General features: G+C 42.1%; 1 protein-coding gene across 5 annotated transcripts in view; it reads left to right on the top strand.

Annotated features, from left to right (window-relative positions):
* opa1 (OPA1 mitochondrial dynamin like GTPase) overlaps positions 1-15,855 on the top strand; it is a 35,477-nt gene extending 19,622 nt beyond the window's left edge. For all 5 annotated transcript variants that reach the window (XM_082505421.1, XM_082505419.1, XM_082505420.1 and 2 more), the window contains 2 exons: positions 14,007-14,080; positions 14,168-15,855. In XM_082505421.1, coding sequence (XP_082361547.1) covers positions 14,007-14,071 — 65 coding nt within the window. In that variant the 3' untranslated portion in view covers positions 14,072-14,080; positions 14,168-15,855. The remainder of the gene's footprint in view (positions 1-14,006; positions 14,081-14,167) is intronic.
* Positions 15,856-16,303: the final 448 nt, after the last annotated feature.

Below are 16,303 nucleotides of genomic sequence, written 5' to 3'. Positions count from 1 at the left end.
TTTACTCCTCATATCTCACTCCCTTCACTCCTATCTCTACTGCCGACTGAAATATAACACCACTTATTTTGTTGTAACTCATAACTAACATTCCAGCCTAACATTGCAGTCTGCTGGAAATGTACCTCACAGCACGCCGCCCTTTTGCAGCCCTAATTTTACAGTGATGTCAATTTTTTTTCTTTTCCTCCTGCTAATAAAATGTATGTTCCAGAGTTTGAGCTTTGTCAGTCTGTCAGGTTGAGTTAGTGGGTGAGTGGAGGATCTGGGTCATTAGCTGTCGGACACTTTGCGCAGGGCATTCAGTGTAACACAGCCTAGACCTAAGTGTGTGGGTATGTGGGTCCTTGAGTCTAGACTGAACCACGTGGCTTATGGGCTGAGTTGGTGACATGCCTCAATTTCCTCTGGGCAAAGATTTCTTCTTTTTTTTTTTTTTAGTTCCTTTTTTAACTGAAAGGCTCATCATAAAGGTTTCCTTTGCAGAAGCTTTTCACTCGTGCAAATATAGTAACTGGACATGGCAAAGCATAATTAATAAAACCCAACTTAAGCATTCTTAATTAGAAGTATCAGGTAGTGATTACTTTGTACTTTTAAGGACATTTCCGCTGTTAGGAGACCCTAAATCTGTCTTTAGCAACATCAGGCGGTTACTACATTTAAGAACACATGATAGGAATCACACATGGTTCCTTCCGAAACATGCAGTTCTCGACAGGAGAAGATTTTTGTTTGTTTTTTTTTGTCTGCATCTGTGTGAAACAGCCTTATTCAATGTAGTTCCATCAATCATGAAATCATCTTTTCTTTGCAATATCGTTTCTCCTTCATTCTCCAGACCTTTTAGAAACAACAGGTCAGATTGCCTCAGGCCCAAACTATGGCCTGACCCCACAGGTCAGCCAGCTGATACCATAGGCTACTTGATCCAGCTATTTTTTTTTTTAACCTGGCTCCAACTCCCTGGGTCATTCTGACCCTATTTCACTGCCTCTGTTAAAATCTATCCACCTGATCCTGTCTATCACTTTTCTCCCTTGGCAGAGGGAAAGAAAAACACAATGGGCAAATCTCAGAGGAGGGCTCACCTTCACCTTTATAGCCTCTCTGGTTAGAGAGGAGAGAAAGTGGGAGAGATGGGAGACATTAGAAAAGATAAACACACTTAAAAGCAGAAATGCGCTTCCAGGGGTGGACTGCTGTTAAACTCGTATTTGCCCCTACTCGCAGACAGACCTACGATCACTCAGGTTACAAATACAGGTCAGGTGTGTGCGTGAGGGAGAGCATGAAAACTGTTAATTAATAGTACGCTGCAAAGCGGGGGTGTGTGTGTGTTTGTCAGCGTGTGCCGGACCAGCTGTATGGCACAGTGCCGTCTCTGGAGCAAAGCCCAGGCCTAATGTGCAGGCAGAGCCCTCTTAGGAGACCACTGGGCTGTCGCTTGGCTGCTTCATTGACCCTCATAGAAATGTAGTGCAGTGTGTATGTGTTTGAGTGTGTTTGCATGTGTCTGTGCTTGTTAGAGCTACTGTGGTGGCTGATTATAGACAGCGCACTGTACCACATTGTTTCAAGGATTGCTTTTATTTTATCAAGCCGTGAATGTCGTATTTAATGTCGTGAGTTTGCACCATTTTTCTATGTCAGCACTTTGTTTTGTGTGAGATATTTGTCAGTTGTAACACACAGATCTGTTCAAGGAGTTGGTGTTTAATGTTTATGTTAACATTGAGTTTAGTGTATTCATGTGTCTTCATGTGTATTCATGCGTTTTTATACTTAAAAAAAATCATCTGATACTATTATTAGTATAAATGCAGACTCGTTATTTCACCACACATCTGCAGTTCAATTCAATTCAATTTTATTTATATAGCGCCAAATCACAACAACGGTCACCTCAAGGCGCTTTATGTTGCAGAGTAGATCATACAATAATAGATACTGCTTTGCTTGCAGTGTCCACAAATCGAAATCCGGTGTGTAAATGGAAGGTGGAACAGTTTTTTATTTCTTCCTAGAGCCAGTTTGGCTGTTTTGGAACAGGAAGGAGCAGATTCCAGCAGTCACTCCCACATTGGTGGCTTTTTATCTACCTTGTCAGATTGTTGAAGAACGTGCACACAGTGCACTGGTCCCTGAATATATAAATAGAAATGCACATTTGCACCTCCTTTCTACTTTCCCCAAAATATTTTCAGTCCCAAGATTAAAAACTCATATTTCTCCACAAATGGATGGGTTTTTTCAACATACAGTATTACATCCCTATTTATTTATTTTTAATAGGTTAGTTGGCGAGTTTAAAACCTGGTCATGGTTGTTTGTAATAATATATTTCAGATTTGGTCATTACGGTTGAATTTCCAAGTTCCCAGGTGGTATTTTCATCTGCAATGCTCCCCTCAACTCGATTTCCAACTCAAAAAGTCACAGTAGACCCACCAATCCAGTGTTAGCCATCATGGCAGAACTTGAACGTAAACAGTAATGAAACTGCAGTAAGTCTGTACTGCCACTGTTGTGTATTTGTGACTCATTAAATAAGCCATTAACAGAACACTGACTAGACTCTATCTATGAACATGCTGCAGTGGCGTTTTTAAGCACAAAAAAAATGTATTGCTCAGCTTTGCTAGCGATGCATGACTACTCTGGGATCTGTTATTTGGGATTTTTGGGGGGGATTTTTTGATTTTTCTAAATGTATTTGATCACTCTTTGATATCTTTTTTGTGAACTTATTGTCTGTTATTCCTTTGTACAAGACTGAGCATCTCTGCTTTAAACGTAAAACTTCTGAATAATTGATTACAGTGTTCACCACAAATGTGTTTGACTGTTTTGAGGAGAAATGATAAAACACATTTAGTCTTTCTTTCCTTTTTTAAAGTTTGAATCCATGTTGACAGCTCATGATTGTCACTACACGGGAAGTTAGGCATTTCACGCTGCTTGGACAACAAAATCAATCAGTCTCACACTTTGGTTGCTGACACATTTTGGGAGGGGTCGATTCAGATGAACACCTGGGACCGAATAACCTTTTACATTAAGTTCATCTCCTCAGCAGCAGGCTCATTGGCTCTGATAAATGCAAGAGCGTGTGGAAAATTATGGATTTGAGCTTTTGTGACACGAGGGTTAGCTGAGGGTCGTGGAATGAAAGGTGTCAACAGAAGGTGCTCTGAAAACAGTGCTAATGTGTGAAGTTTTTGCGTGTTTGCACATGCAGTCACTTTCTCCTTTTTCTCGCGTGGAAGCCGAACACAATGAGGCTGTGGTTGTCTGGGCTTGCTCAGCGGAATGCCCTCTCAGCCTCACGCTCACTTCGTTTCCTTTCATCTCCTCCCCCTCGTCCTCTTTTGAGCAGCTTCCTCCAGAGTGATTAGGGAAGGCTCATTGAGAAGTGCTCCTCTGTTCTCCCCTGCTGTAAGGGATGACGTATCATCTTAAGGTGTTGTGTGCACATGTTCCCTCATTCAGAAGAGAGGGGAGCAGAGGGTGGTGGCATGCTGTTGCTGCTGTTGCTTGTACAAAGCTTTGCGGTGCTTCTGTTGCTTTTCTTTATGACTTTAAGGTCATAATTCATTAGGAATTAATGCTGCTGCTATTGAAGCTTGTTTAGAATTAGACATATTTCCAGATCTGCACACAAACAATCATTAAAGATGCTTAACTAGCTTTTTCCTCAACTATGTTTTTATGTCAAACTACAATGGCACACGGTCAGAGGTGTCTTTTTATTCAGAATGAGAACATTTACAATAAACACAGCTGCCAATTTCCATGAATAATTTTTAATCTCTGTACAACTGCATTCAGAACACAGCATTTCCACACTCTTTCCCAGCGGGTGTTTGAATCCTCTAGGGCTGCCCTTTGTCACTGACTATATTCATGAAACCCAGCACCTTCCAGATTTCAGGATCTCGGGTTGTCTTTTTTGCTGAGGATGTGGGCCTGGTGGCTTCATTGAATGGCAACCACAAGCTCACACTCTTGCAGCGTGTACCATGGCTCTCAACCGAAAAAGGGTGAGTGCCCACTTCAGGTTTAAATATGAGTTGCTGCCCCAAGTGGACAAATTCAACTGTTTCAGGGTCTTGTTCAGAAGCAAGGGTACAGTGGAACCTGAGATTTACAGGCAGTTCTGTGTAGTGTTTGCAGTGATGTGGCCTCTGTACTGATAAGTTGTTTGAAGATAGAGCTGCCACTATATTGTTTTGTTTTTTTTGGGGGGGTTCTTACGGCCGACCAAGACAATATTACAGATACAAGCAGCAGAAACGGTGCCTGGGCTCAGAGAGAGGAACTCAGAGCTGTTACTCCAGCAAATCAGAAGGACCGTGCTGCAGTGGTTCAGACGTCTGTCTAGGAACTGTCAGAATGTGTGTGGTGAGGGGTTTGAACATGTCCAACTGGGACTCTCCCCTCTGGCATTCCCAGGAAAGGCTGAAGAGATTATGTCCCTCAGCTGGCTGGGATGAGGAATGTTTGAGTTTAAACTGCTGCCTCCACAACCCAGATCTGACTCCCTCTTCTGACAGTGTGAATAAGTTAAACGACACATTTAATTCCTGAGATATCTTAATATATAAAAAATCAATTACTTCACTCTATTACTTAAATACTTTGGTCCAGTATGAATGGCCTTGGGGGAGGTCATCAGTAGGAAAAGCTGTAAAACTTGTGAAAAGTTAAAAGTCCAAACTGTATGCCCTCTTTCACCTTTTTCTGAAGCTTCCCATTGGCTGGATTCATCTTTGTCAGACGAAGTTCGGTATCAGGGCTTTATGTTTGACACCCATGCTCTACAGTGACCAGTGATTTTGCAGACAGACTTTTCTGCACTCCTATTTTTTTCTTAAATGTTAGTCCTCACTTATTAACAAAGCTTTTTTTTTTTGGTCCACTGGCAACTACATAGTATAAAGCTTCTTGTCACCTCCCACGTACTGTGTGTACTACGTTTGTGTTTTGTATATATCTGATCACCAATCAGACGTGTGTAGCTGTTTGTGGTATCCTGCCTTAACTCTAACTGCCTCTGAATGCATCTACACTAGTCAGAAGTGTGGTTTTGTAAACCGGGAGTCTTATTAGTGTTACAAGTAGGTTTTTTTTTTCTTCCCCCCACAAAGAAGGAAACCTCAGACTGCAGAGTCACTGCCAGATGATTCATTTTCTCCTTGGGAACATCAAGTACACCAACAGTAGATCTAGAAGTTGTCATAACACTGGCAAATATGAAGCAGTACTTTGTGTATTTCATTTCATGTTGTTTGGTAAATGTTGTGGGACTTACTGCTTTTCTGTTGTGAGGCACAATCAGATATCTGTAAATCCTTTTTGGTTTTTCCACATTTTGACAGCTCTCTTTGTTCACTTGTTCAGTAAAGTACAAGTGAAGAGAGACTAAGATGTTTTTCCATAATATCTGCTTTATTAGAGGGAGTTTTATTTCCCCGTAATATTCGCTGATTGTTGCTGTTGTCATACGGAGAGCAGCCGTTGTTCAGGATGCCTAGCAATCAAAAGGTTGTTGGTTTGATTCCCAGCTCCCCCTCTCCTCCTCCTGAACTCCAAATAGCTCCAGGTGTGTGTGTGTGTGTGTGTGTGTGTGTGTGTGTGTGTGTGTGTGTGTGTGTGTGTGTGTGTGTGTGTGTGTGTGTGTGTGTGTGTGTGTGTGAATGAATAGTGGTTCACAATTGCGTTTTGAGTGGTTAATAAGACTAGCTATCTTTACATAAATGCCAGCTGATTTTCAACGCGTCTTGTCTTGTTTTTCAAGGTAATTTTTGAAACTGTCTAGCTTGAACTTCCTACCACAATAAAGTGGATTGCTTCTTCAGTTACTCCCTCGTTACCTTTGCTCGGCTTAACTGTTTCTTCAAGTCTCCTTTCTGTTACTTCCAGCTATAATACCATCAACAGTTTTTTCCAACTGCTGTGTATTACTGGTTTCTCTTTCATTGTGCTCTTTCTTTTCTTGTTATCAAAGCTCTCCCACCAGCCAGCTGCCACCGTTTACCAAAGTCAAGACCTGTTTCTCTTTCCACTTTCCCATCATCTGTCTCTTCCCCTTTATTCCTCGCTGACTTCTCGCTTCCTTCCTGCACTCTGGCGCATCCATCCATCCATCTATCCATCCTCCCATGTCAAGCACCAGGAATCTTTGTTTTGCACACACACACTTGTGCCCATCATATGATTGACAAGCTGTTGTTATTGCTGATCATTAGTCATGAGCATTTGTTTAAACAGGGTTAGACAGAGGACTTAATTACCTTTGCATCACCGTTTAATTTAGAAAAAGAGGAAGAAACGCAAGCAGTACAAGATTAAAAAATTGAGTTTCATTCATTGAAACAGCTCCAGTGTTATTCAGTTTGTTGTTAATCTTTGGACTGCATTATTCAGACCACAGCGTCGTAACACCCGTTTGTCTGCTTGGAAATATCCTCCCTAGATAGAAGATCTGTGAATAAATCAAATGGACTACAGAAGCAGGAAAAAAAGCTGCGTGCTTTAGATGACAACCAGGCAAGAGGTGATGATGGAAGTGGTGATGCAAACAAAAAAAGGGGAAAAAATGAAGGAGATTGTGAAGCCATCTCTCATTCCCCTCAGGGAAAGAGAGAGTTAAGTGTGGGAAAATAGGAAAGAGAAAGATGTGTGGTGATGGGAGGGAAAAGCAAGGCTTCTGTTCACATGTTCCCAGCACAGTTTGGCCACCGGGGAGCCATTCCCACTGATCGCCGTGTCACTCACACACATGCACACACCAAGCTCTGACATCAGGTGCTGTTTAAAATGAGGTAATAGGAAAACCATACGCTCTCTCTTGTAGGCAGTTTAAAACAGCACATGGTGTAGTTTTCTGTTTTTGTTTTTTATAATGGATTTTTATTGTTGTGGATTCTGTGTTGCAGTATAGCAAAATAAAAATGTGGTGCAAATGCGAGAGATTTGTTGCCAATATGATGTATTTTGTTTCCATTATACTATTATAAAAGTAATGTAGGATTGATTGGAGAGCTTGCAAGGAAATGGTCCAACTAAACAGGTGCAAATATGAAATCATTAGGTTTCCAAAAAATCTATTATGCCGGCTGGTTTGCATAAGTGTTTTTTATAAATAAAAGGGATTCTCGAGCAGCGTATTTTACAAGAATACTTCTAAACTAAAAGAGGAAACGGTGCTACTTTCTCCATCTTTGCAGGTAAAACACCTGCAGTTCACTAAGTTACCAAGTTTTTGTGGCTCAAAGGTATTTTAGGCGTTTTCTGTCTTTCCGGTGTTATATCGATATAAGGTGTGTGGAGTCCAGAGCAGCTGGAAGCATGTATTTACCTGAGGGTGGAAAAGGGATGAGGAACGCTGGCCCCGTCTTACTTGCATGTGCTTAATGCAGAGTTCATTGGCAGTTAACCTTAGCCGCACACCTGTGGCTGATTCAGTGCAGGGGAGTTTCTATGAGGAATCATGACAAGATATCAGTTTAGCCAGACTCTGCTTCACATCCCCAGGCTCATGTGGATCCTCGTGATTGATTGCCACTTAGCCTCACAACTGGCCTCCATTTGAGTGCACGAGGTGAGTCTCGGAAAACGTCTACTCCTGACGAGCTGTGATTTACACCATGAGTCATGAGCAGATTTACTGTCTCAGACTTGTTTTATAGAATTTCCTGATATATTTTTAATATGTCTGTTATGTACCGTAGAGTTAAAGCCATCGAAAATGCAAATTTATTCCAAATTTGTCCCCAGTTTTACAATCTTTTGCACTAAAAGTCTGACCAGCAGTCATCACCTGGCTCTTTTCAAAGCATTTTGCTGTTTTTATTTAGACTGCCCTTTGGCTGACCCCACGTTTTGACCTGTTCAGACCACTCTGTGTCTTTCCCCAGGTTAAACTGCGTTCTCACAGGCATCTGTTTTCTAGATAAGAGACTCAAGTGCGAGGGCTGATTCATTGCTCTGTCACTGACATGGCGTTAGGGCTGTTGACATACCGGCACTCCCGGGGTCTCCCATGGACCAGTTTCTGTTATAGCGTGACTATCCAGATTTAGTGACAAATCAAGCAATAGCATGCTGAGGAAAATGGCTTTTCTGTTTGTTACATTAAGAGATCAGCTTTCGGAGAAGGAAAGGCCAGAGAGTTAAATATTCGCTGTCCCCACCTACACTATGACCTTGGCAGTCATGAGCTATAAAAAGTTTCTTCGTGAATGATGACAGGCTGGGACAGGAACCAAGCCCCCACGCCACTCTCTCCAGTGGCCGTTCTGCAAACTGTTGCTCTCCTGTCAGAGCGGCATGCGAAAGAAGCCTGAACCTTGGCGCCAAACTCATCCAGCGAAATCTTTCTGTCGCCACTTTTTTCACGACAGCCATCTTTTCTTCACTGCTCCCTCCCTTTCACATTGAATGAAGAAGAGTGACCACATCCCAGAGGAAGGGGATTAGGTTTTTTCCCCTCCTCCTTCACAGTAAGTTGCAGTTCCCCCAGGTCTTTTTCTCTCTCCTCTGTGGTGGCTACTTGTCCAGCAGGGCCACACAGTCTAATTACAGGTCAATTAAAGGCTTTCGGGATCAGTCCTTCTGCCAGCAGTTCAGCCATGGCAGGCTTAGGGGTTTCTACAGAGTGAGAGTGAATGAGATATCATTTCATGTGGAGATCAGCCGAGGGAAGGCCTTGAAAAAGAGGATTTACGGAAAAGGCTCCCCTGTCTTTCTTTTAGTCTGCCAGTCCCTCCACACTTGGTAACCCACACACCACCAAGCATCTTAAAGAAGGGGCCTCTGGGATAGAGGCCAGAGGATTATGGGAATATTCATGACCAGATAAAGGGGTGAGCGGTTGAATGACTGTGTTTTGAGGCTCATCTCTTAGGTAAACAGGCGCTTAAATTGAGTTTTAGATCGCTACTCCCACTGCTCAGTGTGGAACAGGCAGTGGTGACTCTGTCCACTTTTTTTGTTGCGTTTCCACAGGACGGTGAAAAGAAAGCCTTGTTGTGGCCTTTTTTTTTTATCCGGTCCTTTGGTAGCAAACAGATGGTAAAGGAGGGAATAAATATCTGTTCCTCACAGTTTCTATCCACAGAAAATATTGGCTGTTCTGAAAGATGCCATTCACATCCACCCGTGTCCTCCTGGGCTCCTGAAAGCTGCTCATTTTAAAGTCGTTAAGCATCCTGCTTTAAGAGAATGGTAAATGGGCTTTGCTCCTTTGATCTACATCTAGTCTAAATAAAATATATATGGCTATTTGATGTACAGCTAATTGAGCATGGCTGCAAGTGGAACTGATGAATTACAGCAAGTTACTTCATAAATCAACGTTTTGCTTTACTGCAAACTCCGCTACAGTCTACCTGAAGCCATTACACTTCATGTATGCTTTTGGTTTTTTTACACGGATCTAACTTTACAAGCAACCAGCCTGTTTTATCAGAGTGCTTTCCTGCTATTCCATGTGTCAGGTGTTTTCACGTCTGTGGTGTTTAGTCTGCTTAAATCGAACTGGTTTGTTTTCCTCTTCGGTGCAGTTCATTTGCGTAGAGGTGAAGACAGTAATCACACTCGGGTGCTAACCAGAACAGCCGCACTGAGACCCTTCGGAGGGTCTCCGGAGCGGTTCGTTTATGGTGTGAACGTGCTCCGACCTCGATCTGAACAACTACCAGGTGTACATTGTAAGTTTGAGCTAAAAACAGCTTCTTGTTCTGGGATGAGGCAAGCTAAAGATCTCTATGGGCTAGCAACTAGCTGTAAATGTAAATTCTTCATGCTGTCCAATAGTCCAGAACACAGCACCTGCTTCCTGTGTTTACTTTTGTTGCTCCCGTCCTGACCAGTAAGCGGGCTGAACATTGTCTCTGCGTAAACATTAAGCAGAATCACAGGTAAAAGCTTTAAGTTTACAAACCCGTCAATGAATTTGTAACAGAGTAAACAAACTGTCGGCGTGAAGCCTGTAACCCTTTCACAACATAATCAACCAAACCAGCTCTGACAGCTTCCCTACAGGCCCAGATGTCAGAGTCTTAAAATAAAGTTTGAATAGCATTTGTAATGCAGTAACAAGCCATTGTCGAATATTTCCAAAATATAATGGTGACCGGCAAATTACCGTTTCGCCCCCAAGGCAGCGAAAAAGAGTTGCATTCAGCAGCTCTCTACCACTATTATTCTCTAAATACACCTGAATAGTAATGACATCTACTTAACTTGATAGGAGTTAGATAATACTGTGGTCCACTGGATGAGTGATGGGTTTTCAGTTGCCTCAGCAGCAGGTGTTATAGAAGAGTGGATTTCACCCTCCCAGTGTAAGCTTTCTCAGGCGGTTCGGGAAATTAGACTAGTGTCTTTTCTTTATCGCAAACCCCCTAATCTCACCTCTAGACCACTGCTGCCTCCAGTGAGCTAGCAGAGCTCAGCATCTCTGCCTGGTAGCTGGAAAGGATCCTTAATGTTTGACCTGTGCTAAGCAGTCTATATTTGAAATGCTGAAGCTCTATAGAGCACCTTATCATCAGCCACATCTAAACCCACTGCAAAGCTTTGAAGCTTGAGCCAGGGGATTTCCCAAGTTTTTGATGATCTGACAGCCAGTATCCTCCTTTCCTCACACCAGCCAAAACCCCCTCACCTCCCCCTTCACCCCATAACTCCCATCTCTTTCTTCACGTCGGACAGATGTTGCTAATCCCGTTCTTATTGGGTCGGATTGAGTTATGTTGTCCTGTGGTCAGGACACACAGCCTGTGAAGCCAAACTCTGCGAGCAGCCTTTGAGCCGTGCCTTGTTGTGCGCTGCGTGTTCGAATGGCATACCAGAGGTTTAGGTTTCATTCAGCCCCACACCTGCTGCAGCGACTTGTCAGCGTGCACCTCGACAGGCCCCCTTTAATGCCTCCATTAGGTGTTGTAATCTCCCCCTAACGCCCTGCCATTTTGCCCGAGTGTGTTAACGGAGTATCAAAGGCCGGGGATTTTTTTCCTTCGTTTTTTTTCCCTGCCACCTGCCAGCGGTAAATGTGTGGGAAGGTGAAAAAAGGTGGAGGTGACATGACTGTGCAGCGCTTGCTGGTTTTCAAGACATTTGGGTGGTGTGTGCGTCTCACAGCCAAGCTTTTCTGGCTGTCAGTCAGTTTTTCTCAGTTCTGCCTACCTGTGTGTGTGTGTGTGTGTGTCTGTGTTTTTTTTTTTTTTTAGGTTATTTTTGTAATCCAGGACTTCTCAGCTTTGCCAGTTTTCAGTTTTGTAGGACATAAGTGTGGGCGTGCCTTCATCTCTCCCAACAACTGTTTCTCTTCCCATCAATCAAGGAAAGGATACCTAAGCAGCCATGCTCCCTTCAAAGGGGGGGCTGCAAACAAGCGCCTGAGTGTGATATTTAGTTTCACTGCAAAGCACGCACGCAGTTATCACTTTTGTACTGATGTGAAATGGACACTTTGGTCACTGTTGCTCCGGGGTCCAAGCCTCAGTGATTTATCTTCTTTAAAAGTCTTTTAAAAGCCGTGTTTTCTGCGGCCTGCCTCGTAGGAAAACAATCGACAATGGTTCGTCTCTGGATCTCTTTGCCGCTGACTGATCAATATAGTGCACTGCTAGTTTGTTTTTCAGAGCTCATGTTTGAGTTTGTGCTTGGGGGAGATCCAGACAGATTAACAAGGGTGACAGAGAAGCTGCGCAGCCAGCCAGCCGGGCCTGGAGGTACAGCTGGCATCGCAAGCCACGGCTTCCTTTTCTCCCGCGCTGGCCCGCAGACTTCCTTCCACCACTGTTTAATCAGCGATTAAGTCCGCTTTAGACGGCTCGCTCATCTCGTGTGACAGTACACGTTGGGTGGAAGGATTGCTCGTCTTACGCAGTCTCAGGACAATAGGAGTTTAATCACGAAAAGAAGTGAGTGACTATTTCTTCAGTAGACCCCCATTGATGTGAAATGTTGTTGTTACGGTGTCTCTCTTCGTGTCTGCCCTGAAGGTACATAGTATTTTTTTGGGGAGGGAGAGCTTTGATGTGGTCCGTGCTAACCGGGAATGGGTACGCAAGCCGTCATCATGATGTGCGAAGGAGGCCTGCCTTGAGGTTTTGCTGTCACTGTCAGAGGGGACCATCTGGTGTATTGGTGGAGAATGTGTTGAAGTGTCTAACTGTAGAGGTATATCACAGGAATGAGAGCAGATTTATTAAACCTCCACCTCATCCTGGTTCTGTTTACTGACATTTTAGTGTTTTCTTAACTGCAAAAGCTGCAGAAATCAAATTCTCAGTTTTTAAAGAAAATTGGCTGATGCACAGGAAATCACAGTAAAGTTCTGCAAGCAAATAAAAGCTCAGTATTTGTCCACATAGTTATAGTTTTTGTATATGTAACAGAGAAAGACAAATCAGATAACTTGTATTACTCAACAAAAGCTGAATTCATTAGCTGCTACTTTTTTTTTAACAGTAATGCAGTACGTTATTTAATTACTCGTCACACAACTCATTAATTACTGTTATGTTCCTCACATGTACGATGATCTGAAAGCCAAAGTGGCATAATTACCAGTTCACTGTATAAATCTCAGGTCACATCTCCACACGCCAACACAAATCCCCATCCTAACGAGGACACGTACGTACTTTCTCTTAGTATTTAAGTATGAACACAAAGCCAGTAACACAACGCAAAGATGAACACATTCACAGAGAGACTTCAAAGCAATCTTCACAGTGATTCTACCTTAGAAACATGAACAGGTAGAAACGGAGGCTTAAAGTCCAGATTGGTCATCACTGCCTTTGTTATGTTAAGTTCAGGCTCTGGCTGCTGGGCTGGTGTCAGCATACAGTCAGCTTCAGCATCACTCTGGGTTCTTGGGTCACTCTGTGTTAGCATGCTGGCTGTGCAGATGGTTGCAAAGAGCTGAGTTTGTGTTAGCAGTAATAATGTTGTTGTTTCTGTCCTGGATGCAGTTTGAACTTCATTGTTGTGCTCTTGTAAAAATAATGTACAAAACTTTAAGTGGGGTTTTTTCTCTGTGGCAGGCAAATCACAATAAATAAATATTATAACATCGTCATGAACTGAAATCAGCTCATGTTGTTTTTTACATTCTATTTATTTGCTTTCTGTCTGCCTGACATGCTGATAACTGAAGAACTACTCGACGCAAGTAACAACTTAATTGTAACTTTAACCTCCTAGGACCAGGCCATATGTGGACATCACATTTTGGGTTATTTTGACCAAAATACTGAATTTTGCTCTACAAGGCTCTAAAATTTTAAACTAATATCCTCATATGTGGCTCTTATTTTTCTTAAAAATAATGTAAAAAAAAAATTCTGGTAATTCTTTGTTTTTACATTCATTGGGACCCAATGTGACCAAATATCAAAGAGAAATTAAAAATGCATGCCGTGGAAGAGTTCGGGTCTTAGGAGGTCATTTTAATTACTCAATTTCATACAGTAACATGTTACTTTACTGTGTTATTAACCTCCTAAGACCTGAACTCTTTCATGGCATTCATTTTTAATTTCTCTTTGCTATTTGGGCTGATTGGGACCTGATGGAATGTAAAAACAAAGAATGATGTGATTTTATTTTTTTTTCTTTTCTTTTCTTTTCACCTCATTTTTGTTTCTGAGAAAAATAAGATCCCCGTAGGAGGACATTTGCTTCAAATTTCAATAGAACAGTGGCAGTATAACATCCTCATAAGTGGATATCAGGCCCTTGTAGAGCAAAATTTATTACTTTGGTCTAGACAACCCAAAGTGTAATGTCCACATACGTGGACGCCAGGTCCTCGGAGATTAAAAAGTATGACGTGTTCCCAGTAATATATTAACTTTACCTCTGTGGTTTCTTTTATTAGTGGAGGACAAACAATTTTAAAGTTACTGAAGTTATTGCCAGCTAATTTTGTGTTTGCTGACGATTCTGTTCTCTTAACAAACCCACCGTTTGCTTCTCTGCAGAGAAAGTTCGTGAGATCCAGGAGAAACTTGAAGCCTTCATAGAAGCTCTTCACAAGGAGAAATAGATGAACCAGGTATTTGTCTCTGTAACTGTCAGCTCCTAACCAAACTGATGCCCTGTTCACTAAACGCAGCCCGTCTTATATTCTTGTTGTTATCAGAGCTCTTGAAAATAAAGTTTGGATCACAACAGAGAAATGCACTGAGCAAAGACGACTCATCTGTAAATGACTGTCTTCGCCCCAAACACTCACCACACACATCATACCCACCCCTCCACCCCGCGGACACCTATGGAGAGACGGACCTGCACAGAGTATCGCTCTGATGAGATGAAGGAACAGTTTTCAGGCTTTCTCTGCGATTTTCTTGTAACTTTTTCTTGGGGTGACCAGAGGGACTTCTGTACAGGAGCCCAAACCTAATAAGAAGCTTGCAGAGTCCTGACAGACGTCTGACCGCTTGTTTTCAATAAATGAGTAAATTGTGTACATGTTTATCTCCAACTTTCTTATTTCTTTTCCACTTTACGTTATGTCCTGGTTTTCTTTGTGTATATGTAATTATGCAGGTGTGTATTCACTGATCTGTGTACAGAGAGACCCTATTGCCATTGGCTCCTTTTGTCTCACCTGGTGCTCCTAAAACATGCCAAGTTAGTAGGCTGGTAGGCACAGAACAAGTCTTGGTTTAGTTTGGTTGCACTTCCAACTTAAAGCACTTACCGTTGTCTCTCTGTGCTGCGAGGGGATTCTCCATGCAGGCTATATGTTCCCCTAAATTAGGTGTTCCTTCTGCAACCTGCAGAACATAGTCAATTAATACTGCATACTACTTCTTTGCAGGATTAAGAGGATATGATATACAATATACAATGCAACACTTTGATTTTATTTCTTATTATTTGGTTCTTTTGAAGTTTAATTAGCAAAAATTAAGTATTTGCATACAATTACCTGATTTAGCTCCAAGCTCAAATGTCTGAGTCCATGCAGATCTGTCTATGTGGCGTTTCTTGGTTTGTGCAATACAAAAACAAGTATTCTAAATTAATTCTTAATTAATTTAGAATACTTAAGCATAATGTAAACACCTTACTAAAAAGACCTCTGCAGTTTGCTTGAGGCGCTTTCAGTAAACAAACACAACAGGTTACATAACCTTTGAAAGATCAGAGCTGATATCATCTGTCAGTTATCGCACATTTCTGTGGACTCGTCTAGTCCATCCCGGTCCAGTGTCCAGTCACTCAGGGTGGGTTTGGTTCCAACCTACACCAGGTTTCATGTTCTTTCGCGGTAATGTTTGTGTATGCAGCACAGGCACGATTGTCCCCTCTTTATGCTGTTGTAGCTTAAGCATTTGATCGCGCACAAAGAAGAAAAGAGGAAGGGAAGATTTTAAATGCTTTGGTCAAATCACAGATTCTCCCATCAGCCACTCGTTTCCAGTCTTTTTGCTCTTTCCTCGTTCTTATCTTCAGCCCCTCTTATCTTGCACCTCCATCACCCACGTAGACATCTGCTCATTGTACCAAGCTGGGAAAACTGTTTATATTTGCCTGAAGGGGGGGGTGGTGAGACCGTGTTAGTTCCTCTTCCTTCCTTCCTATCTGTACATGGGGAAAAGATAAAATATAAAACTTAATGGGCAGTCGTGGAGCTACTATCATGTACAGCACCTGAACGCAGAACTGTGTAACAGAGTTGTTGAGTTGGTTCAAAAACGTGTTTTATGTTGTAGAAAATAATGTTTGCATGGTGTATCCCATCCGCTGTGCTTTATTTATTAAATTGTGTTTAAAAGTACAAATTGAAAATAAAATTGACAAATAAAGAAATCATTATTTCGTTTGTTTGGTTGTTTCATGACATGTCAGCGTTAAACCGATGTTTGCAGCACTGGAAGCTTTTTGCAGTTTTGCCTGCTGGTTCATGCTAGTGGCCTCTAACAATGCTACTCAGGTGAGTCTACACTGACATAACAGTTTTATATTCAGGATCCAAAACATGACTAATTATACTATCGTGACCCTCTGATTTGTTTAAGGTACCATCATCAAGATGATTGCTTTTTCTGGGTGACTCGTGATAGCTTTGTGCTGCTATGATTTTCTGAATTACATGAAAAAAACTTTAATAGGTTGTTTTAATGTTAATAGACTAACGGGTAAACTAAAATTGTGCAGTCTACCTGTTTGCATGTGAACATTATCACTGTGAGCTTATTAGCTTGCAGTTTAATCCACAGAGCAGCTGTTCTGGCCATCCAGCAGTGGAGGGGGTATTGTATTAACC

This window comes from Aulonocara stuartgranti (genome assembly GCF_965226115.1).
Source record: "Aulonocara stuartgranti genome assembly, chromosome: 15".
Lineage (NCBI taxonomy): Eukaryota > Metazoa > Chordata > Actinopteri > Cichliformes > Cichlidae > Aulonocara > Aulonocara stuartgranti.
The sequence above is the reverse complement of the archived record's forward strand: the minus strand, read 5'-3'. Positions and strand labels throughout refer to the sequence as shown.